At 35.6% G+C, this 25,404-nt stretch overlaps 1 protein-coding gene across 1 annotated transcript in view; it reads left to right on the top strand.

The window, feature by feature from the left end:
• Window positions 1–693: 693 nt before the first annotated feature.
• Window positions 694–25,404, top strand: part of LOC145535669 (sodium/hydrogen exchanger 2-like) — a 55,402-nt gene continuing 30,691 nt past the window's right edge. The window contains exons 1-5 of the mRNA XM_081564055.1: window positions 694–868; window positions 3,985–4,448; window positions 4,974–5,224; window positions 19,516–19,733; window positions 24,333–24,529. Of these exons, the coding sequence (XP_081420181.1) occupies window positions 694–868; window positions 3,985–4,448; window positions 4,974–5,224; window positions 19,516–19,733; window positions 24,333–24,529 (1,305 nt within the window). The remainder of the gene's footprint in view (window positions 869–3,984; window positions 4,449–4,973; window positions 5,225–19,515; window positions 19,734–24,332; window positions 24,530–25,404) is intronic.

Raw genomic sequence — 25,404 nt, 5'->3', positions numbered from 1 at the left:
AAAAAGTAGTACTTGTATCCTGCTCTTAAGTACTAGGGTCCCTATTTACACTAAAGAAAAGGTTTTTCTCCTGGAATTTTTAGGAGCAGATGATTTAATTTTGTCAACCCCTTCACCTCTCTCTGTGGAAACAAGGAGCTCTATGTTTAGAGTTTTGCCCAAGAGGTGGCTTGAATTTGGCATCCTAGTTAGGATCTCATATGCACAGTCCTTGATAGTCTTTGGAGATTTAGGAATTCTTCTTGAATAGTTTTCCATATCCTTTATGAATTGGAGTTATCTTATAGTAAGAAAATAGATTCCTAAGTGGCCAGAATCCAGTTCCAGTAGTTTTCTTCCCCTGGAAGTTAGGACTGGGGGTAAGATCCTTTTCTATGTCAATCAATGAATTTGTTCCAGTTTCCTCCCTTTTCTGGCTCAGGCTCTAATTTCATTCCAGGGCATACAGCCCAGTATTTCTCTTTTGGGACTCCAGGGAGCTGCTGAAATTTTCACTGATCATTAAATACTAGCAGAAAGACTAAGGGTCAAGGACAACAAACTGCATTTGTGAGCAGCTGCAGCTGGGGAGGAGATTAAATACTTAAGCAAGCACAGCTGGCAGAGCTGGTGATGGCTCACAGGCTGGGGCTCCTGTTGCCTCTGCTGCTGGGTCAGCTCTGCTCCCAGCTTCCGGGAACCTCTGGGAATAGCATGCTGCACTACTGGAACCTGAGGACAGAAAATGGCAGCTGGGGATCTAAAAAAATTCAGGATAATGCCTCAGTGGTGTCTGCTCACACACTCCTCTTCTCCCTGGATTACCAGCATGTGCAGACTCCTTTTGAGATCACACTCTGGATTATGTTAGCCTCTCTGGCAAAGATAGGTAAGTGAGGAATTTCCCAAGGCTTTCCCAGGGAGTTGCCTAATAGGGACAGTGGGGCAGGGAATGGGCGAGGGGATCTCAGGGTTTTTCCAGATGTTAAGAAAGGCACCCTTTTCCTAATAGACCAGAGAAAGGCAAACTAGAATATCTGCCTCCTGTGCTCTGCCAAAATGATCTTTATCTTCATAGCTCAAACCTTCTTGCAGTTATCATGTTCAAATGTTGGTGGTCTCCCAGCGGGAGAAGGCAGGAATAGGCCCAACAAAGGGATTTAGACTGCAAAGGGTCCCAGTTGTTCAAGGGTTGGCCAGACAAGGCATAATTTTAAAAGGGAGAACAGAGAAATCTAAATAGAATGATTCTAACTGATTTGAGTCTTTAGACAGCCTTTTTTCCTCACAAGATGCTTGCTATAGTTGTCAGGTAGTAACAAAATGGGACAAGGCCATTTTCCATTTTTTAAAAGATAAGCCTTTATGCCATTACTCAGAATTTAAGAGAAAACACAAACTAAGGACAAATCCAACAAGAAAAGAACTGTTATAACTATTTCAACTTTATGAACACCCTGAATTTCTAGCATTATGATTCTCCTAAGGGGATTTATTCCGTTTTTCCTTTTATGTTCTTTAATAATTTATCAGACCTTTGCCTTGATGGTGTTAAAGTATTTATGATAAAGTTATCATTTTTGTAGGTTCAGAACAAAAGCAATGTCAGGAAAACATCAAAGTCTATAGAATTTTGTTATTTTAAAATGAATTTCTTTTAAAATAAATTATGTTCAGCATTTCAAGTTTTATTTAAATGACGTTATATACCAAAGCTTTAACATTCATGAAATATATTATTTAATGATGACACAAAAAATCCATAGATTCATAGCATGATAGGTTGTCAGAGCTGGAAAAACCCTTAGAAATAATTCTCATCCTACTCATTTATTTTGTAGATAGGAAATCTGAGGCCCAGGAAGAGAAGATGCTTTGTGAAGTTCAACAAACCAGAACTAGAAGGCTCATTTCATGCCTCCTTGATTAGAAGTACATACTGTCTTGGGTGATAATAAAGAGCATTTGTGTATTCTTTTAAATTATTAGGGTTAATAATTAAGGTTATTAGGGTTCAAGTTCTTTTAACTTATTTTTGTATTACTAGATATGTTGATTGTATTAAATGGTCTAATTAAATGTTAATTTCAGGATCATAGGACAAAGGGACTTCCCAGTAGTCTTCCATTCCCATTTATTTAAAGTAGGAATTTATTGAACCATCACTGACAGATAATTTTTTTCTGTGTCCTTGTAAGATAATGTACATTTAAAAGCTAACCAAAAATAAAAAAAATAAAAAAGCCTTCCTTGTTAGCAATCATTCAACACATATTTTTTTAACGTATTTTATGTGTGAAGAATTATATTGGGGCCAGGGGCTACAGTGATGAATAAGGCCCCATTCTTCCCATGAGAAGTTTTCAAATTATTTCGATGCCTAGAGAAAAAAAGTGATTCTGTAAGGGATAAAGAAGGACACATCATGGTTTAGTGGAAAGATAAGATTAGTATGAGTTATTTAATATTTGCTCAAATTGGGAGCCAGTACCTGGCACATAGGCAATCAATAAGTATATGTTAGATAAGTAAAGTACTTCTTTGGCCTCATATTTATTATTTCTAATATGAGAATAACAGTATTTACATTGCTATATTGGTATGATGGGCTTCCCTGGTGGCTCAGACGATAAAGAGTCTGCCTGCAATGCGGGAGATCTGGGTTAGATCCCTGGTTCGGGAAGATCCCCTGGAGAAGGGAATGGCAATCCACTCCAGTATTCTTGCCTGGAGAATTCCATGGAAAGAGGAGCCTGGTGGGCTACAGTCCATGAGGTCTAAAAGAGTTGGACACGACTGAGTGACTAACACTTTGCTGTTGATTTGATGAGATAATCAAATAGAAGCATATATGTGAAAGCACCTTTGAAAATATTTTGAAATAAAGTCTAGTATAGGAACAAACTGGCTTTCTTTTCTAAAATGTGTTTATTATTTATTTGATAAGTATCTGTTGAGCTATTTCTATGTGCTAGCAATGTGCTAGGGGATTATTGTAAAAACCATCCTCAATCTTCGAGAAAATTGTAGTCAAATTAACTAACAAATATATTAGAAAGGGATCTCGGCAGTGTATTGGTGAGGACTGGATTAGACAGGAAGGAATGGATTAGCTCAGATGATCATTAAGGTCCTTTCTATAATAGAGAGGATTGATGATAATTAGAGTCATTTTCTGTAGGCTTCATGTAAGCTAGAGCATGATGATGTGGAATATAATGTGGGCAGAGGAAAAAGAATACAGGATAAAACAGAGAACTGATGCCATGTAGGTGGCTGGAGATGGCTGTATTTCCCTCATGGGAAGAAAGAGTCATATCATTCTGTGAAAAACAAACTTTATAATTGGGATTGTATTTTGATAATTCAGTAGTATGCATTAATGTAAGCCCATATCTGTCTATCACACTAAGTGACAGTTTGGGGTAATTATATGAAGATTGAGCTAAAAGTCAAGATACATGTCTGGGTTGTCATCCCAGCTCCACCACATACTTACTGTTCAGCCATGAAAAGTAGCTTCACTTCTTTGGCCTCAGTTTCCTTATAACTAATTATGATTCCTTATCAATGAAGAATCAGTTATGATTACTAAAGCCATTTTCAACTCTTATTATTCAAAGCAGACATTTGAATTATGGTTATCATTGCTATATTTTTAAGTTTCTGATGTCTTTGACTATGATCATGAGAAGAGCAGAAGAACACTGCAAGCTGATAAATGTGTTGTTTCTATTTTAAAATACGTACTCACATTTGAAAATGATTCAGTGGGAATATGAATAAACTTACTGTTAATTGTGAATATTTTAATTCTATTAGTAAATATTTTCCATTGTAAAGGAAAGTGTCTCCACTCATGCTTCTGCACCTTTATTAAGTCATTATTAAAATGTAAAATGACTGAGAAGCTATTTTCCCAAAATCATGAAACTTGACAAGAAGGCTGACATATAGAGATGATTGATAATAAAGATGTTTATTAGCCTTTTTTCTCTTTTCTAGGATTTCACCTCTATAATAAGATACCCACAGTTGTACCTGAAAGCTGCCTTTTGATATTTGTAGGTCTCATCATGGGAGGACTAATGTACAGTTTAAATGACAAATCCCCACCAGTCATGAACAGTGATATATTTTTCATGTATTTACTTCCACCAATAGTCCTTGATGCAGGATATTTTATGCCCAGTCGGCCATTTTTTGAAAACATAGGAACCATTCTGTTGTACGCTGTAGTTGGAACGATGTGGAATGCATTTGGAATAGGCCTTTCCCTCTACGGCATATGTCAGGTGAAGCTCTTCAACCTTGAAGATGTGTCATTGCTCCATAACCTTTGGTTTGGTAGTTTGATTGCTGCAGTAGATCCTGTGGCTGTACTCTCTGTATTTGAAGAAATTCATGTGAATGAAAAGCTTCATATTTTGGTGTTTGGAGAATCCCTCCTTAATGATGCTGTTACTGTTGTAAGTATCCCAGGCATGAGTTTTCATGGTAATTAATTAGGTTCCCTTATGCTCACCCTTGAAATTTAAATAAGAATTTAATTCTAGTTTAGACCATGATTGAACAATTTAGTCCTAGGAATAAGGTTATGAATTGAGAGAATATGATTTATTCATCATTAATATGTTTTCAAAAATAAAAATGCTTCTTTGATACTATACTAACCTTTATCAGTTTATTAAGAGAAAATTAGGGTATGCCTTCTAGAGGTCACAGTCTTCCTAGTCATGTTACAAGAATATTTTAGCCATGAAGGATATATTCACAGCCCATCAGACAATTTTCAAACAGAATCATGCATAATTTAATATTGATCTGTAGAAATATCTTTCGATATAAGGAAGCTTTCTAGGAACTCATATTGGGAAGGAAATGAGGAGTTGAAGAACTTCAAAGTTGAGAAACTTCCAATTAGGATATATAGGGCATAAGTTGAGACTTTCCTGATTGGTAAATTCACTCTAATGTTTTTTTTTTTTATACAGGTGCTCTATAAGCTGTTCAAATCTTTCTATGAAATGCCATCTATCAAACCATTGGACATTTTGGCTGGGATAGGAAAGTTTTTTTTGGTTGGAATAGGAGGCATTTTCATTGGGCTCTTGTTTGGCATGATTGCTGCCTTTACCACACGCTTTACTAAGACTATCCGGGTCATCGAACCTCTTTTTGTCTTCTTATATAGTTATCTCTCCTACCTGACAGCTGAAATGTTCCATCTCTCAGGTATTGTGGCGTAAGTATCTGGACAAGTCTTTGATCTATTGAATTTCTTTTAGGAATTGATTCTTATTTTCCACTAGAAATCTAGGAAATTGCATTTCCTAAATATGAGAGGTGACCCTCCATTTATGTTCTTCTAGGATTTCCTGTTACCTCTAATAGTCACTTAAGTCATAGGACTGCAAGTGTTATTGTTGTCAAGCTCATGGACTCCCTGTAGAGATTAATTGGCTACATTTCCACTACCTTGCCTGTGTTGGGATTGGGGGTCAGTATGACTCTCATTGCATAACAAAAATGCTGAGAACTTGGCATGAGGCTACCTAGAGCACTCCTCTCTTTGCAAGGGAGAATCATTCTCCTAATGGATTAGTGTATCTATCTGAACCCAGTAACATTCCGGTGGTAAGTAATTAGGTAGCACACCATATAAATAAACTTGGCATTAGCTCTTATATAGATGAATTTTCTGCCATAACAAGTAACTTTATGACTTGTTTTGTAAACCATATAGCACATGCTATATTTTTCTCTTCTCTATCACTGGCATTTAACCAATGATGATAGTACCTCATATCTAGCTTGTAAGGCTAAATGACCAATGGTAAGTATTAACACCTAAATGCTTTTGTGCTAAGGTGTAGATAGACCACTCCATTTTGTGTTTTTAAAAGAAATGGATTGCATTTTTTTTCAAATGTTGCATGTTTTCTGAAAGCTCAAAGAGAGAGAAAAAAAAGAAAAGATTGATTTCTTTTTAAAAAAAATTATTTATTTTAATTGGAGGCTAATTACTTTACAATATTGTGATGGTTTTTGCCAAAATTAAGTTCTTTAGAACTAATGCCATTTGACTTTAAGTTACTCACAGTTCTCAAAGGACTTACTGTACATGAGAAATGTCATAAAATAGTGATTGAAATTAGTCTGTTTTAAATAAAATGTTCTAGGTTGAAAGCAAGGATTCTATCTAACATCTGTCTGGGTGATTGCATTTTAATTTGTTGAGAGATGTAGTTTGTGTTTTAAATTGTCTTTGATTTTTATTGTCTGTATTACTATTAATGAAAGACATGTAGAAAAAAGCCAAAAAAGGAATTGGATGAGGCAATTTAAATTCTTTTAATCTAGGACATTTTCCAAAGTTTTAATATAGTATCGTTTAAGTGGCTTCCTTCTTTTGAGCACTCTGCACTTTTAAAGAACTTGACAATGTGGTGAGTATTGCCATAACTGTGTTGAGTCCTGAAACAAAGAAACAGGGAAAACAATGTTGTCAGAATTACTTGTTTCCTCTGAAACTCTCCTGATTCTTAACTTTCTTATAACTCTAATATATTTTATTTTGGATTAAGAATATGAGAATCTTTCAGGGTTATATCTGACAATCTTGTTTCTTTTGGCTGCTAAGGGTATTGGAAAAAAGACCTTCCTTTATTTTTGTGGAGGTAGTTTAACAACATAATTAAATAATTAATTCAGACCATCTTAAGCTAACACTTTATATGCATTTTTGTTATTTTAAAAGTCATTTGTGTAAATATCCTTTAAATACATATAACTTTATAAACTTTGTGTTATATGTAAAACTTTGTCTTACTTAAAGTGAAATTGTTTTGAATGTAGTTGGAAAAGAAGAGCACAAGTATGATTTAAAGTATTTGAGAAAATCTTTTCCTAAGATATTGTATTAATTGGAAAATTAATTAGGCTGAAAACACTGGATTAAGAAATGGAACTCTGAAATTTAGGTCACATAAATGACCAAATAATGATGATATTTGAACTTGTAATAAAATGAACAAAATGATAATTCAACTAACTGTCAAATCATAGGTTTTAAATATTAAATACATTTGAAAAATTAATTTATTTTTTTGTGATGGAAATAGAAAAACTCCTCCAAAACCTTCTGAGTTTCAGTTTCTCTATCTGTTAAAAGTAGACGATAATATCTACATTATAGAATGATTGTAATAAAATGAATATATAGTATATTAACTGATATTATAGTATATAATATAGTATAGTATAATATAGTATATTAACTAATAGTATATTAATTGAATGATTATTTAAATATATAAAAAGCAAATTTTAGACATTATATAGTTATTTATTGTTTGAATCACTGTGTTAAGCATGAAACAAAAGTATAATTATAGTCACAATGTCACTTTGGGAAGATTTTCCCTTCCTTTCATTTTGTTGCATTATCCAATATGAAAATGTAGCACAAAACACTTACACTCAGTCAGTCATTAGTGATGTTTTTCATAAATGAGCTGTGTATAAATCAAGTTCTGCCTGAAGGATTACTGATTCTTAGAATGGTCAATATCATTGATTTTTTTTTTGTGGAAATGGAAATGAGGACACAACTTTACTGTGAGAAAAGTAATTAAAATCAATTAGAATTGTGAGGTTGAAGACTATTCCTAGTCTAAAATCATAAGGCATCCAGTCTTAATGATGGGTGCTTTTACAGTGGTATATTGCATCCATTATAAGACTCATTTTTGTTCCTTTCCAATAATTCATTGTTTCTGAAGTCAATAAGTACACATTTACTGATATCTTAAAATAGGTTTTGTTATATTATGTGGCCTCCTACTTTAGAAATTTTTTCATAAAAGTAAATCTGCTCATCAGAAGTACCAATTGCTATATAAATTTGTTTTCTAAATTACCAAATTTATTTATTTATTTCTAAAAGTGTCAATTTATTTATAAAATATTAAACTTTATTATATTTCTATATATAAATTTATAGAAAATCAAATATAATTTAATTTTATTAAATATATAAAATTAAATATATGTATATATCTTTGTATTATAAGTTAACAGTTGTTAGTAATTCTTTGAGATTAATATTCAAGTCTAGATTTCTATTAGACACTTGATAATATGTTTTTTATCACCACAGTATTTTGTTACATTTTTTTAAAACTTGACAAATGTGAGTTTGCTTCTCTGAGCTTCAAATTGTTCTGTATTTCATTCAAAAAACTGTTTGCTATTGTTGCCTATCAGCATAGGTGGAGAACAATGTTTTTTGATTAACTTTGGTTGGGTCAGACAGCTATGACTGCCTAATATTGTTTTTGAGAATCTCAGCAAATAATAGGCATTGTTATTTTTAAATTAATCTCCAAAATATATTGGCATTGTTTTAGATGTCAGATTGACATCACTGTTTGGCAGAGGAGACAAATAATTTCTATATACAGTTAACAAATTGCACCATTTTTTGGCCCTGTAGATAGTATTGCTTTCCTGGTTGTTCAGATGGTAAAGAACCCACCTGCAATGCGAGAGACCTAGGTTCAATCCCTGGGTTGGGAAGATCCCCTGGAGAAGGGAATGACTACCCACTCCAGTGTTCTGGCCTGGATAATTCTATGGATTTTATAGCCTATGAGGTCGCAAATAGTAGATAGTACTATAATAAGGTTATAGTATAGAAAATGCAGACCAATTAATTTCTCATCTTTCACCTTTATATTGTAGAGCTTCCCTGGTGGCTCAGATGGTAAAGCATATTTAAATACAGGATTATATTCTCTACACAAAATTATTTGTGCAGTTAGCTTGTTTGTGATTTCTATTCAGGAGCTTGTACAAAATTATTTTACATTCTAATAAAAATGAATAATTATAGCTAAAATACACAAAGGGCATTTTTTTATATGCTATTTTCTTCACCCTGTCATGAAAAAAACAACTTTCTAAATTTTGTAAAAAGAGACACTATAGAACATGAAGATTTAGAAATAAGTTTTTACATAATGATAAATACTATTTTTGTGGTATCAGAAATACATTAAAGTTATTTTCATGCATTTGATATAAACTATAAAGCAAAGGTATTAGAATTTAGGAATGTTATAGCTTAAAGCTCCAGTTCTATAATGAGTTTGAGCTGTACCAGTTGGTAATTCCATAACTTATTGTTTTCACAAAAAATAATGCTCTATCAAATCAGTGCAAAATGCCCTATATAATGAAGTTTATATATTGTATTATAACTTTCCTTCACTTTCAAAACTGTTGGAATCTAATAGAAATTCTTTTTTGTTTGATCAAATGCTAAAACTCTATGCCTGTGGAGCATAGTTCTCTTTCACTTTTGGAAAGAGTTTTTTTCCCTAACCAACTGACACACAGATGGATTTAGTTTTCAACTGTCATCTTCATTATCTATAGATTCCAGATAAGTACCTTCTAATTACTTTCTAGCCTAGTTTGACACTTTAAATACTAAACCTAAATTTAAAGTGAAGTCCTAACTCAAAATATGTACATCAATAAAATAAAATATTATAGCTACAGTCCATGTTATATTTTTATGGTTGATACTATTAGCCTGAGAATATTCTTTAAAGATATCAAATATTAATAGAATCATAGAGATTCTTTAAAATGTCATTTTCTTTCTATTTCTTTTGAAATGTATCAAGCCTATACACCTTTGTCATTTGGAGTTACAGACAGGATACTTGTACATTTAATCACTGATATTAGAGCAAACAATTGAATTGGGAATCATGAAAATGTTTCTGCTTACCAGTTCCACTGTTCTAATTCAAAATTTCCAAGACTGAAATAGAATAGATTCTGACCCAGATTACCCAGTTTTGAAATTTCAATGCCAAAAATGTTCTCAGGAAAGAACCGGTGCCTTTGTGCTGAGAATGATATAAGAAGCAAGATCTGTAGCGAGACTTCCGCACAGTAGGGACTCAATTGTTTCTTTTTGAATGAATGCACACATAAATGGATAAATGACTAGGGAAATTTTAGATGAGACATCATGAGACCACTTCTGTAAAAGAAAGTACTTGTATTGATCATGTTTTTATGACTCATAAGCAACCTGATCTATAGAGAAATGGATCAAGGAAGTGAGAAAATGCCTTTAAGTACCTCATACTTAAGGAAGACGGTAAAATTAATTCCCTAAAGATATGTAATGAGTCGATGACAGACATGACCTTTTATTCTAGAATTTACCTACTAAGAAACTCTTGTACTCATAAGGCAGTCAATATTCAAACCTTTAAAATTCAAAGTTTAGTCTTAAAGACTGAGGAATTTTACTGAGCTCATCAACAAGGCTAATTCTATTAAGAGAGAAAAGACTTGGAAATAATCTATGATTTTTATTTTTACATCTTATTTAAGTGTTAGATTTTTGCCCATGCATGACTTCAAGAGTTTATGCATTGCTATGACTTCTGCACAAAGGGACTAAAATAGCCTAAGATAATGTGTTTTGACATTGTGAAATGCTTCACAGTGATATGAAGTGAAAAGAGAGTGTTAGTTATTCATTCGTGTTCGACTTTTGTAACAACCCTTAGACTATAGCCCGCTAGGCTCTTCTGTCCATGGAATTCTCCTGGCAAGAATACTGGAGGAAGTAGCCATTCCTTTCTTCCCTTGAATGGAAGTAGCCATTCAACCCAGGGGGATCTTTGGGGGACCTTCCCAAGCCAGGGGTTGAAACCAAGTCTCCTGCTTTGGTGGGAAGATTCTTTACCTTCTGAGCAACTGATATAAGCCTAAAATATTCAAAGTGTGGTTCATGAACTCTTGTGTGATGTGCTGTGCTGTGCTAAGTTGTTTTAATTGTTTCCGACTCTTTTTGACTCTGGGCTTCCCTGATAGCTCAATTGGTAAAGAATCCTCCTGCAATGCGGTTCAATTCCTGGGTCGGAAGATCCCCTGGAAAAGTGATAGACTACCCACGCCAGTTTTCTTGGACTTCCCTTGTGGCTCAGCTGGTAAAGAACCCGCCAGCATTGCAGGGGACCTGGGTTCGATCCCTGGGGTGGGAAGATCCCCTTGTGAAAGGAAAGGCTACCCACTCCAGTATTCTGGCCTGGAGAATTCCAAAGACTGTATAGTCCATGGGGTCGCAAAGAGTTGGACACGACTGAGCGACTTTCACTTTCCCTTTTCTTTATGACCTTATGGGCTGTAACCTGCCAGATTCCTCTGTCCATGGGATTCTCTCGACAAAGTCAGCAAGGAACTATATCTCCTCCAGCTGTATCAATTTTTCTCTTCAAATCAAACAAATCTAAAGTGAATTGAGAAATGTAAGATGTCAATTAAATGTTTTCCCTTTGATTACATTTCAATAACGATTCTTTAGCCTTAAAGATATATGTGATTAGTCTAATAGATTTGCTTTTAAAGAATTATAACCCTGCATAGCAATCCAGAAAGCCAAAACAATTAAAAATAATTATTTTGAAAAATCAAACTTTTTTATTCTCTGTGACATTTCAGCAATAAATCTCTAAAAAATCTAAAGTGCCAGTGACCTAAGTCAAGAGAAATGAAAGTTACAAAACTGCAAATTCTTTCTGAGTGACACTCTTTATGGAAAAGATTTTTTCAGAAAATAAGTACTCATAAACCAATGAGTTCCTCTAAAGAAACATAACCAAAAAATGTTTTGTACGAATAAATGTTCCTACTCAATGTATCCCCTTCCAACAAATCTCAAGTTGCTCAAATTATACTAATTCTTCAAAGACCTGAATCACTTCTTCATGAAGACTGTATCACTCATAGAAATTTATTTGCAACTTTGTCTTAACTCTAGTCACATCTGCCTTGTGTCATGGCTACTCATTTAGATGTTTCTCCCTCACAAATATTAGCTAATATTCATTGAGCACATTGAGTATGTCAGACATTATACTTATCTCTTTACATACTTTTTCTTCTTTAATTCTCATGGCAATTGCATCAGTTAGGCACTTATTTTGCACATTTTACAGATCAGAAAACTCAAGTTTAGAAGAATTAAATAATTTGCCTGAGGTTATCTGCCCTGGCAATTATAACAGCAGGGATTCACTCACACATCTGTCTGACTGCAGACCCCAACGCCTTAAAAAGTGAAAGTGTTAGTTGCTCAGTCGTGTCTGACTCTGCGACCTCATGGACTGTAGCCTCAAAATGGGTTAAAGATCTAAATGTAAGACCAGAAACTACAAAACTCCTAGAGGAAAACATAGGCAAAACACTCTCTGACATAAATCACAGCAGGATCCTCTATGACCCACCTCCCAGAGTATTGGAAATAAAAGCAAAAATAAACAAATGAACATAATTAAACTTAAAAGCTTTTTTGCACAGTGAAGGAAACTATAAACAAGCTGAAAAGACAGCCTTCAGAATGGCAGAAAATAATAGCAAATGAAGCAACTAACAAGGAATTAATCTCAAAAATATACAAGCAGCTCATGCAGCTCAATACCGGAAAAATAAATGACCCAATAAAAAAATGGGCCAAAGAACTAACAGACGTTTCTCCAAAGAAGGCATACAGATGGCTAACAAACATGATACGATGCTCAACATCACTCATTATCAGTTCAGTTCAGTTCAGTCGCTCAGTCGTGTCCAACTCTTTACAACCCCATGAACCACAGCAGGCCACGCCTCCCTGTCCATCACCAACTCCCGGAGTCTACCCAAACCCATGTCCATTGAGTCGGTGATGCCATTCAGCTATCTCATCCTCTGTCGTCCCCTTCTCCTCCTGCCCCCAATACTACCCAGCATTAGGGTCTTTTCCAATGAGTCAACTCTTTGCATGAGGTGGCCAAAGTACTGGAGTTTCAGCTTCAACATCAGTCCTTCCAATGAACACCCAGGATTGATCTCCTTTAGGACGGACTGGTTGGATCTCCTTGCAGTCCAAGGGACTCTCAAGAGTCTTCTCCAACACCACAGTTCAAAAGCATCAATTCTTCGGCACTCAGCTTTCTTCACCGTCCAACTCTCACATCCATACATGACTACTGGAAAGACGATAGCCTTGACTAGACAGACCTTTGTTGGCAAAGTAATGTCTCTGCTTTTAAATATGCTATCTAGGTTGGTCATAACCTTGCTTCCAAAGAGTAAGCGTCTTTTAATTTCATGGCTGAAATCACCATCTGCAGTGATTTTGGAGCCCCAAAAAATAAAGTCTGACACTGTTTCCACTGTTTCCCCATCTATTTCCCATGAAGTGATGGGACCAGATGCCATGATCTTAGTTTTCTGAACGTTGAGCTTTAAGCCAACTTTTTCACTCTCCTCTTTCACTTTCATCAAGAGGCTCTTTAGTTCTCCTGTGCTTTCTGCCATAAGGGTGGTGTCATCTGCATATCTGAGGTTATTGATATTTCTCCCGGCAATCTTGATTCCACCTTGTGTTTCTTCCAGCCCAGCGTTTCTCATGATGTACTCTGCATATAAGTTAAATAAGCAATCAAAACCACAATGTGGTACCACCTCACCCCAGTCAGAATGGCTGCTATTGAAAAGCCTATAAACAATAAATGCTGACGAGGGTGTGGAAAAAAGGGAACATTCTTACACTGTTGGTGGGAATGCAAACTTGTATAGCCACTATAGAGAACAGTGTGGAGATAACTTTAAAAACTTGGAATAGATCTGCCATATGACACAGCAATCCCACTGCTGGGCATACACACTGAGGAAACTAGAATTGAAAGAGACACATATATCCCAATGTTCATTGTAGCACTGTTTACAATAGCTAGGACATGGAAGCAACCTGGATGTTTATAGGCAGATGAATGGATAAGAAAATTGTGGCACATATACACAATGGAATATTACTCAGATATTAAAAAAGAATGCATTTGAATCAGTTCTAATGAGGTGGATGAAACTGGAGCCTATTATACAGAGTAAAGTAAGTCAGAAAGAAAAAGCATCGATACAATATATTAACACATATATATGGAATTTAGAAAGATGGTAACGATGCCCCTAAATGCGAGCCAGCAAAAGAGACACATATAAAGAACAGACTTTTGGACTCTGTGGGAGAAGGCAAGAGTGGGATGATTTGAGAGAATAGCATTGAAACATGTATATTACCATATGTGAAATAGATGACCAGTCCAAGTTGGATGCATGAAACAGGGCACTCAAAGCCAGTGCACTGGGACAACCCAGAGGGATGGGATGGGGAGGCAGGTGAGAGGGGTTTCAGGATGGGGAACACATGTACCCATGGATGATTCATGTCAATGTATGGCAAAAGCCACTACAATATTGTAAAGTAATTAGCCTCCAATTAAAACAAATAAATTAATAATTAAAAAAAAATGTTCCATCCAATAAAACCAAAGGAAAAACTTCCACCTCCAGCACTACAGGACATCCAGCTCACAGGATGTATAAGTCAGTTTGCTACCACTTATTATTAATAGCTATGTTCTGGATTAAATAGATTTTGTGTGATGGTCTGTGAATACAATCGTAATGCATAACACTGATACTTTCAGATTCTAAATATAGACTTTCGAGATGCATTTCATTCATAAATGAATGTTTGTAGATAGTTTGTATCCTGCTCATATCTACTTCCTTGGAAATGTTAAGTACAACAGAGACCTGCGCATGGTTTTGTGTTACAGATAATCATTATTTGCAAGTTGTGTTTCTATTCTTTTAGTTTGTGTTTTATTTATTTGTTTTTGCTTTGTTTGTTAATTCTTGAGATCAAGTCCCAGAAATAGCAACTCTTATTTGATAGATAAAGTATGGAGATTTTGGAATGAAAGGGTTCCAGAATATATTTCAATAAATGAAATAGTCATTGTAGAACTTACATATTCATGTTTTTGTGTTTGAAAATATAGCTCACTATTCATTATAATTGTTAGGTCCATAAATCAAGGCAAATTGGAAGTGGTCAAACAGGAGATGGCAAGAGTGAACGTTGACATTCTAAGAATCAGCGAACTAAGATGGACTGGAATGGGTGAATTTAACTCAGATGACCATTATATCTACTATTGTCGGCAAGAATCCCTTAGAAGAAATGGAGTAGCCATCATGGTCAACAAAAGAGTCTGAAATGCAGTACTTGGATGCAATCTCAAAAATGAGAGAATGATCTCTGTTCGTTTCCAAGGCAAACCATTCAATATCACGGTAATCCAAGTCTATGCCCCGACCAGTAACGCCGAAGAAGCTGAAGTTGAATGGTTCTATGAAGACCTACAAGACCTTCTAGAAATAACACCCCAAAAAGATGTCCTTTTCATTATAGGGGACTGGAATGCAAAAGTAGGAAGTCAAGGAACACCTGGCGTAACAGGCAAGTTTGGCCTTGGAGTACAGAATGAAGCAGGGCAAAGGCTAATAGAGTTTTGCCACGAGAACGCACTGGTAATAGCAAACACCCTATTCCAACAACACAAGAGAAGACTCTACACGTGGACATCACCAGACGGTCAACACCGAAATCAGATTGATTATATTCTTTGCAGCCAAAGATGGAGAAGCTCTATACAGTCAGCAGAAACAAGACCAGGAGCAGACTGTGGCTGAGATCATGAACTGCTTATTGCCAAATTCAGACTTAAATTGAAGAAAGTAGGGAAAACCACTAGTCCATTCACATATGACCTAGATCAAATCCCTTATGAGTATACAGTGGAAGTGACAAATAGATTTAAGGGACTAGACCTGATAGACAGAGTGCCTGATGAACTATGGACAGAGGTTCGTGACATTGTACAGGAGACAGGGATCAAGAAAATCCCCATGGGGAAAAAAAAGCAAAATGGCTGCCTGAGGAGGCCTTACAGATAGCTGGGAAGAGAAGAGAAGCGAAAAGCAAAGGAGAAAAGGAAAGATATTCCCATCTGAATGCAGAGTTCCAAAGAATAGCAAGGAGAGATAAGAAAGCCTTCCTCAGTGATCAGTGCAAAGAAATAGAGGAAAACAACAGATTGGGAAAGACTAGAGATCTCTTCAAGAAAATTAGAGATACCGTTGCCATTTTTCAAATTCCATATATATGCATTAGTATACTGTATTGGTGTTTTTCTTTCTGGCTTACTTCACTCTGTATAATGGGCTCCAGTTTCATCCATCTCAATGTATGGCAAAAACTACTACAATATTGTAAAGTAATTAGCCCCCAACTAAAATAAATAAATTTATTTAATAAAAAAAAAAAGAAAATTAGAGATACCAAAGGAACATTTCATGCAAAGATAGGCTCGATAAAGGACAGAAATGGTATGGACCTAACAGAAGCAGAAGATATTAAGAAGAGGTGGCAAGAATACACAGAAGAACTGTACAAAAAAGATCTTCACGACCCAGATAATCACGATGGTGTGATCACTCGCCTAGAGCCAGACATCCTGGAATGTAAAGTCAAGTGGGCCTTAGAAAGCATCACTACGAACAAAGCTAGTGGAGGTGATGGAATTCCAGTTGAGCTATTTCAAATCCTCAAAGGTGATGCTGTGAAAGTGCTGCACTCGATATGTCAGCAAATTTGGAAAACTCAGCAGTGGCCACAGGACTGGAAAAGGACAGTTTTCGTTCCAATCCCAAAGAAATGCAATGCCAAAGAATGCTCAAACTACTGCACAATTGCACTTATCTCACATGCTAGTAAAGTAATGCTCAAAATTATCCAAGCCAGGCTTCAGCAATACGTGAACCGTGAACTTCCAGATGTTCAAGCTGGTTTTAGAAAAGGCAGAGGAACCAGAGATCAAATTGCCAATATCTGCTGGATCATCAAAAAAGCAAGAGAATTCCAGAAAAACATCTATTTCTGCTTTATTGACTATGCCAAAGCCTTTGACTGTGTGGATCACAATAAACTGTGGAAAATTCTGAAAGAGATGGGAATACCAGACCATCTGACCTGTCTCTTGAGAAACCTGTATGCAGGTCAGGAAGCAACAGTTCGAACTGGACGTGGAACAACTGACTGGTTCCCAATAGGCAAAGGAGTACGTCAAGGCTGTGTATTGTCACCCTGCTTATTTAACTTATATGCAGAGTACATCATGAGAAATGCTGGGCTGGAAGAAACACAAGCTGGAATCAAGATTGCCGGGAGAAATATCAATAACCTCAGATATGCAGATGACACCACCCTTATGGCAGAAAGTGAAGAAGAACTAAAGAGCCTCTTGATGAAAGTGAAAGAGGAGAGTGAAAAAGTTGGCTTCAAGCTCAACGTTCAGAAAACTAAGATCATGGCATCTGGTCCCATCACTCCATGGGAAATAGATGGGGAGACAGTGGAAACGGTGTCAGACTTTATTTTTTGGGGCTTCAGAATCACTGCTGATGGTCATTGCAGCCATGAAATTAAAAGACGCTTACTCCTTGGAAGGAAGGTTATGGCCAACCTAGATAGCATATTTAAAAGCAGAGACATTACTTTTCCAACAAAAGTCCGTCTAGTCAAGGCTATGGTTTTTCCAGTGGTCAAGTATGGATGTGAGAGTTGGACGGTGAAGAAAGCTGAGCGCCGAAGAATTGATGCTTTTGAACTGTGGTGTTGGAGAAGACTCTTGAGAGTCCCTTGGACTGCAAGGAGATCCAACCAGTCCGTCCTAAAAGAGATCAATCCTGGGTGTTCATTGGAAGGTCTGATGTTGAAGCTGAAACTGCAATACTTTGGCCACCTCATGCGAAGGGTTGACTCATTGTAAAAGACCCTAATGCTGGGTAGTATTGGGGGCAGGAGGAGAGGGGATGACAGAGGATGAGATGGTTGGATGGCATCACCGGCTCGATGGACATGGGTTTGGGTAGACTGCGGGAGTTGGTGATGGACAGAGAGGCCTGGCGTGCTGCAATTCATGAGGTCGCAAAGAGTAGTACATGACTGAGCGACTGAACTGAGCTGAACTAATTCATTACAATCAAATTATTTTTAGTATGATGAGATCATTTGTTTTTAAAGTGAGATAAAGATGGAGGACAGTAGGTCGCATAGGATAGTGATTAAAACCATAGGGTTTGAAATTAAACAGATCTGGGTGAAGTCTCAGCTTTGCTATTAATACTTACTATCTATGTGACTGTGTTGTATTAAAAATTAGATGTAAAGGGCTTAACACAGTACCTGGCCCATGACAAGAACTCAGTAAATGGTATATTATATTGTTGTATTCTGTTTTCTCTTCATCCTTGAGAATGTGTAAGCCTTATACTCTATTAACTGTAATGAGAAGAAATCTTACTCATTTCTGTCTACCAGATTTTCTCTTTATGCCGGGCACACATGGAACTGGTAACTTATAGTGCTGCTAGCTGTGTATGTGGAGAAGGCAATGGCAACCCACTCCAGTACTCTTGCCTGGAAAACGCCGTGGATAGAGGAGCCTGGTAGGCTGCAGCCCATGGGGTCGCGAAGAGTCGGGCACGACTGAGCGACTTCACTTTCACTTTTCATTTTCACGCATTGGAGAAGGAAATGGCAACCCACTCCAGTGTTCTTGCCTGGAGAATCCCAGAGACGATGGAGCCTGGTGGGCTGCTGTCTATGGGGTCGCACAGAGTCGGACACAACTGAAGCGACTTAGCAGCAGCAGCAGCAGCAGCATCTCATATACAGTGTTTTCCCCCCTTCCCTGGTTCCCAGTTGTTAAGAAAATATCTAAATATCTGAGCCTTAAATGAATAAGAGTGGGAAGGCAGTCTTGCAGGCAATAAATCATTTTGGTAGATTGAAAAGTACAAAGAAATACTCTAGAATAAGGCTTGGAAAAGATTATTCAACAGGAATATAACAACATAATCTTGAGAGCATAGTGAATAGAATAAAACAGTAAAACACTCCCTGACTATCAAAAATTGCTTTATTGATAACAGTAGTGCTTTAGAGGCTACGGGTATGTATTATTTCTCACATTAGCCCTTGCCTCTTAGCGTATTTGCTGCCAACTAATTATTAGAACCTGTCAGTACAACCCTATTTAAAGAGGACTGATTAGGCAATGGTGTTCTCTGGTGGCTCACACTGTAAAGAATTTGCCTGCAATCAGGGAGACCTGGGTTTGAGTCCTGGGTCATGAAGATCCCCTGGAGAAGGAAATGGCTACCCACTCCAGTATTCTTGCCTGGAGAATCCCACGGACAGAGGAGCCTAGCAAGCTAGGGTCCATGGCTTTGCAGAGTGGGGCAAAACTGAGTGACTAAACACTGAATGACTGACTGATTAGACAATATTAAAGATGATAAAGCAGACACATTATTCTCAGCACACAAAAGGACACAGAAACTGTCATTTATTTTGAAAACTAAGCATTTGATTGTCTTAGAAATGTTATTGTATAAATTCTGGGAAAATGGCATGTTTTCATGTTCTGGAATGGAGTAAGACATCTAGAGTAACAGAGATCCTAATTTTGTCTTCAACAACATTTGTGTGATCACTTTCCCTTAAAGTTAAATGCAAATATTTACTCTTACACATTTTTTCCTCTTCTTTAGAGTTATTGCCTGTGCTATGAGCATGAAACGATATGTGGAAGCTAACATTTCTCAGAAATCCCATACCACTATCAAGTACTTCATGAAGATGTGGAGCAGTGTTACTGACACTCTTATCTTCATCTTCCTTGGCGTTTCTACCATTGGAAATAACCACGAATGGAATTGGCCTTACATTTGTTTCACTGTCATTTTCTGTCTTATTTGGAGAGCATTAGGTATGGTGAATATTGCTTTTTATATGTAAAATGTGTCAGCTTGTTTTGAGATTGCATTAGAAACAAGAAATTTAAAATTTCAATATGTTTTATTTGCCTTACTTCTCATAAGTAGACTGTTTTCTATTCTTCACTTATGCAGAGGCTCCATAATAGCAAGGTTAAGAAACAGGCTCTAAAATCAGATAGAGTTCAAATTCCAGCTTCACTACATAGCCCTTTGACTTTGAAAACCTCATATAATCATGCTAGGAGTAACAATCCTTAACTGTAAAATGATAATGGTTGACACTATAAACTTTTACCAGCTATTATGATAATTATATGATATAATGTAATCAAAGAGTTTAGCATACAGCCTGGTACATCATAAATTCTCAGTAAACGTTAGCCTTTAGTACCACTATTATTGGGCTTCCCAGGTGGCACCAGTGGTAAAGGATCTGCCTCCAATGCAGGAGATGCAAAAGACCTGGGTTTGATCCCTAGGTAGGGAAGATCCCTGGAATAGGAAATGGCAACCCACTCCAGTGTTTTTGTTTGGAAAATTCCATGGACGGAGGAGTCTGGCTGGCTGCAGTCCATGGGGTCTCAAGGAGTTGGAAGTGACTGAGTACCCATGCAGGCATGAAAACCCTCTTCTAATCCAGTGCTTACATTAAATATATATATATATATATATTCCACTGGTACTGAAGTGAAATACACATGTAAGCATAGTTTTCATCCTGAAAATATCACAGCTTCATTGTTACTTAAACTGAGCTGTCTCTTTAATCATACACGTTGTAGTGTACATAGGAATGCAGTTTATAGTTTATCATATTTTTTGACATTTCTATCTCTATTTTCCACCTCCTCAACACATGAACAGAATCATTGTAGACCTTTCTTTGGAGACTATGAAAATTACCCTAGCAACACTGAGGGGCACATTAGGGAATTTGCTTATAATTTTAAGAATGAATAATAAGGCTGACAAGGGTATGCTTTATTATCTACCAAAATGTATTTAGGTTGGCATTAACAGTGAAACTATAAGCTAAATGTCATGAAAGTTCACAGAAGGCAATTTCTAATTTATTCTGAGCCCACCGGAAAATATCACTAGAGTTATAAAATATTATTTTTAATCTAAATGTCATTTTAAATAAAATTGAACAAAAAGCCTACTTTGTGCTCATATGCTATAAAAAATAGCTGATGGAAACAAAAATGCCAAGAGTAACTGAAAAGGTTTTCCTATAAAATGTTAAGACCTACATACAGTCTCCCAAAGCAATAGGAATAAAAGTAGAAGCAAATGAATGGGACTGAATCAAATTTAGAAGCTTTTGCATAACAAAAGAAACCATAAACAAAACAAAAAGACAATCTATGGAATGGGAGAAAATATTTGCAAACGGTGTGACTGACAAAGGATTAATTTCCAAAATATATAAACAGCTTGTACAACTCAATGGCAAAAAACAATTCAATCAAAAAATGAGCAGAAGACCTAAATAGACATTTCTCCAAAGAAGACATACAGATGGACAATAGGCACATGAAAAGATGCTCAACATTGTTAATTATTGTTGTTATTGTTCAGTCGCTGAGTCATGTTCAACTCTTTGCCACCCCATGGACTGCAGCACACCAGGCTCCTCTGTCCTCCACTATCTCCCTGAGTTTGCTTAAATTCATGTCCATTGAGTCAGTGGATGCTAATTATTAGAGAAATACAAATCAAAACTACAATGAGATAGGATTTCACATTGGTCAGAATGACCATCATTAAAAATCTACAGATAACAAATACGGGAGAGGGGATTGAGAAAAGGGAGCTCTCAATCACTGTTGGTCGGAATGTAAATTGGTACAGCTACTATGGAGAATGATGGAGTTACCTCAGAAATCTAAAAACAGAGCTATCATATGATCGGCAATCCCACTCCTGGGCATATATCTGGAGAAAATCATAATTCAAAAAGTTACATGCACCCCAATGTTCATTGCAGTACTATTTATGATAGCCAAGACATAGAAGCAACACAAATGTCCATTGGCAGATGGATGGATAAAGAAGATTTGGTACAAGTATACAATGGAATACTGTCTAGCCATAAAAGAGAATGAATACTATTTGCAGTAACATGGATGGACTTAGAGGTTAAGTTTAGTATGTTTATATTATACTAAATTTATGTCATATAATGTCACTTATATGTAGGATTTAAAATGTAATACAAATGAATCTTATTTATGAAACAGACTCACAGACATAAGAAGAGATCTATGGTTACCAAAGGGGAAAAGGGAGGGAAGAGGAATAAATTATGAGTTTGGGATTAGCAGATACAAACTACTATATATAAAATAAACAACAGCATCCTACTGTATAGTACAGATAATTATATTTAATATCCTATAATAAACCATAATGGAAAAGGATATGAAAAATAATATATATATGTATAAGTGAATCACTTTGCTGTGCACTAGAAAATAACACAACACTATAAATCAACTATATTTCAATTGAAAGAAAAGAGTAGTAAAATGTTAAGGCCTATATGAGGAAATATTAAAGATGAACACCAGAATTTCTATAGATTTGTATATGTAGCTTTCTTAATTAATTTTTTACTGAAGGATAATTGCTTTGCAGAATTTTGCTGTTTTCTGTCAACCTCAACATGAATCAGCAGTAAGTATACATATATCCCCTCCCTTTTGAAACTTTGTGTGAAAATTCATGAGATGAAGCAAATCCTCTGTCCAATATTTCTAAATTATAATGTGTAGATAATCATTACATCTGGTATGAGAAGAGAAAAGGAAAAAATCTCTATCATAAATCAATGAAGTATCTGTACTTCCTTTAAGTCTGACATCATGATTTAGAGTAATTTTGTGCCTAAATAGATAGAGGAAAGATGAGGTGATTACAGGACATAGGAGGCCATATCTTTTTCCCTCTTTGGATTTTAGCTATATTAAATGATGTACATTTTTTTGTAGTTCTGTTAAATAAGGTTTCGATAGAATACTCTCATTCCTTTGGCTTGGGAACCCACATAGGATTAATAATAAAATTATAAAGTTAGCATTCTGACAATGTCAATATGACTGAAGCAATTCACCTCAGTTGTCCAAAATGCAATTTGACTCAAAATATACTGGATGAATTTCTATTTAATCAAAATGATAACTTGGCCTCAAATATAATGTCACTAGCCTTGAGTTCTGGTAATTATACAGAGTAAGAGTGATTAGAAATTTTATTACATATATTTAGGCAGCATTGGAACATCTTAAATGTTCAAGTGTAGATAAAGTAGTTATTATTAGAAAAATAATAATATAAATAGTCATGTGTGGCTTTGGAAGGTTTTATCCAAAGTGTTAGAAATTCTTTTCTCTGGATGGGTGGGAATATAGGTGCCGTATGCTTCCTTTGCATATTTGTATTTTTTCTCTAAAAGCTACCTTTGCTTTTGTAGTAATGTGAAAGAAAATTAAAAGAGCTAAAGAAACAGTTTTTAAAAGATAATTAAAAGATCTTAGACTTTCAGTGGATTTAGTTCTCATTTATTTTAAGTTAATTATGACTACTCTAATAGTTTGACTATGCTTTCATTTTCTGGCACTGTTTAAATATATATCAATTGAATTAAAATGTTTTTAAAAACAGAAAAATGAACCAAGATTCTTAGTCATATACAGAGGCTGCAAGACTACTCCTATGGCTCTCCAAATTGCAATACCATACTACAATGAAGAGGATATGATATTTTTTCCAAACAAATAAATTTTGGCTAAATTGTCTGCTGGCCAACTTATTTCAGCTCAAATTTTATGGAAGAATTCCCACTTTCAGCCCACTTGGCAAGGAATTTTGCCTTTCTGGTCTTCAAGTAAATTATCTGCTAAACTCATTCACAATAAGGTACTCAAAACATAATCACTAGGAGTAAGATCTGTGGGACAAAGATTTAACTGGTGCCCTTCAAATAGTACTGGTACATGAGAAAATACTTCTCTTGTGGTTAAGGCTACTTTTTGATACCACCAACAACTGTGAGAAGTAAAAATCTCTGGCTGAGACTTGAGTCTCAGAACTCTAGATTCTGGGTGACAGGAGGAAAACAACAACAACAACAACAACTTGTTTTTGAAGCCTTGAGGAATATGGAATCCCGGCTCAGTAAAGATTAAAACCAACACAGGTCACATTACTTAACATTTAGTTCACTAGTTGGATCTGCTCACTAGTATTTATAAGACTGAAGAGAAATGTTATATTCTGTTTGTAGAGACTACTTTTGCAGAATGCCCCGGATTAGTCCACATAGGCCTAAAGAAGAGAAATGCACTGCTTTCATTCTAAAAAACGGAGATGTATCAAAGGAAAAAACAAAACACAAACAAAATAAAATGTAGCTGTTTAAATAAAGCTCTCTAAGGAAATAAACATTTTAACAGTTTAGTTTGTTTAGGTTTTTAAAATAGTCATTACAAATCCTTAGAATTTTAATCTGGTTTAACACTATTATATTTGTAGCATTTCCTTCTGTTGATTAATTACTCAAGTATTCTTCTTATTGAAAAATTTAGGAGTTCTTGTGCTGACTTTCTTCGTGAACAAATGTCATGTGAATACAGTCACCAGAAAGGACCAATTTATTATAGCCTATGGAGGACTGAGGGGAGCAATCTGTTTCTCCCTTGTTTTTCTGCTCCCAGAGTTTTCCAGAAAGAAGCTCTTCATTGCAGCAACCACAGTTGTTATCCTCTTTACTGTTATTGTTCAGGTAAACAAAATAGTACAATTTGAAATCTTCCACTTAGATGGATATGAATGGGCCAACATTCTCTTTCAAGGTCTTGAACTGAGTTATATTTAGGAGAGACAATTATAGTGTGTGAAATAGTCTTTACCATAACTTAAACAGAACATTTGCCAAAGCTGAGATATTTCTTTTTAGAGCGATAGGGGAATGGATGAAGGTGCCATTTATTTAAGTAGCTGATACCAATAATTTTACAACAAATATTGCTTTTTGCTACTTAAAAAGGTAAGGTTGGGGTTGAGTGCAGAGGAGGAAATAAATGAAATACTTTAAGAATTTAATTCTAAAGAAGCTTTTCTCTTGAATTTTCTCTTTATCCTGTCCATATCATTATTTCTCTCTAAACCCCGATTTACTGCCGTTTGATTTTATACAGCTGGCCAAAAGAATATCGGGAAAAAAAAATCTAAAAGTCTATTCAGCAACTTAATGAGATAGTATTTCAAATTTTGCTAAAATGTTTTAACTAGAATAATGATGGTGTGTGTGTGTGTGTGTGTGTGTAGTGGCAGAAGACAAGTCAGAAGATGTGAACTTGGCGGGCGTCTCTTTAAAATAATTATTTCTCTAGGATGCGTGAGATAATTCCTTAGGCTTTGAATGTTTTAATTTGCATGTAAATGACTGACTAAGATTGAGCGCTTATAAATTACATTTAAAACTTAATGAATTTTATTAAACCTGTTGCAAATCAAATTGTGCTTTTATATGATTAATTGATTTTCACTTTAATATGTGCCAGGTAGCACAATGTTACTTCAAAATGCAAAGTAATTTTAAAGAATAAACTTACAATTCCTATACGTTTTAGAATTCTTACCTAATATCTCTGATAA

The sequence above is a fragment of the Giraffa tippelskirchi genome, chromosome X (assembly GCF_054371585.1).
Source record: "Giraffa tippelskirchi isolate mGirTip1 chromosome X, T2T-mGirTip1v1.2.pri, whole genome shotgun sequence".
In the NCBI taxonomy this organism is placed as follows: domain Eukaryota; kingdom Metazoa; phylum Chordata; class Mammalia; order Artiodactyla; family Giraffidae; genus Giraffa; species Giraffa tippelskirchi.
This window is presented reverse-complemented; position numbering and strand designations above follow the sequence as displayed.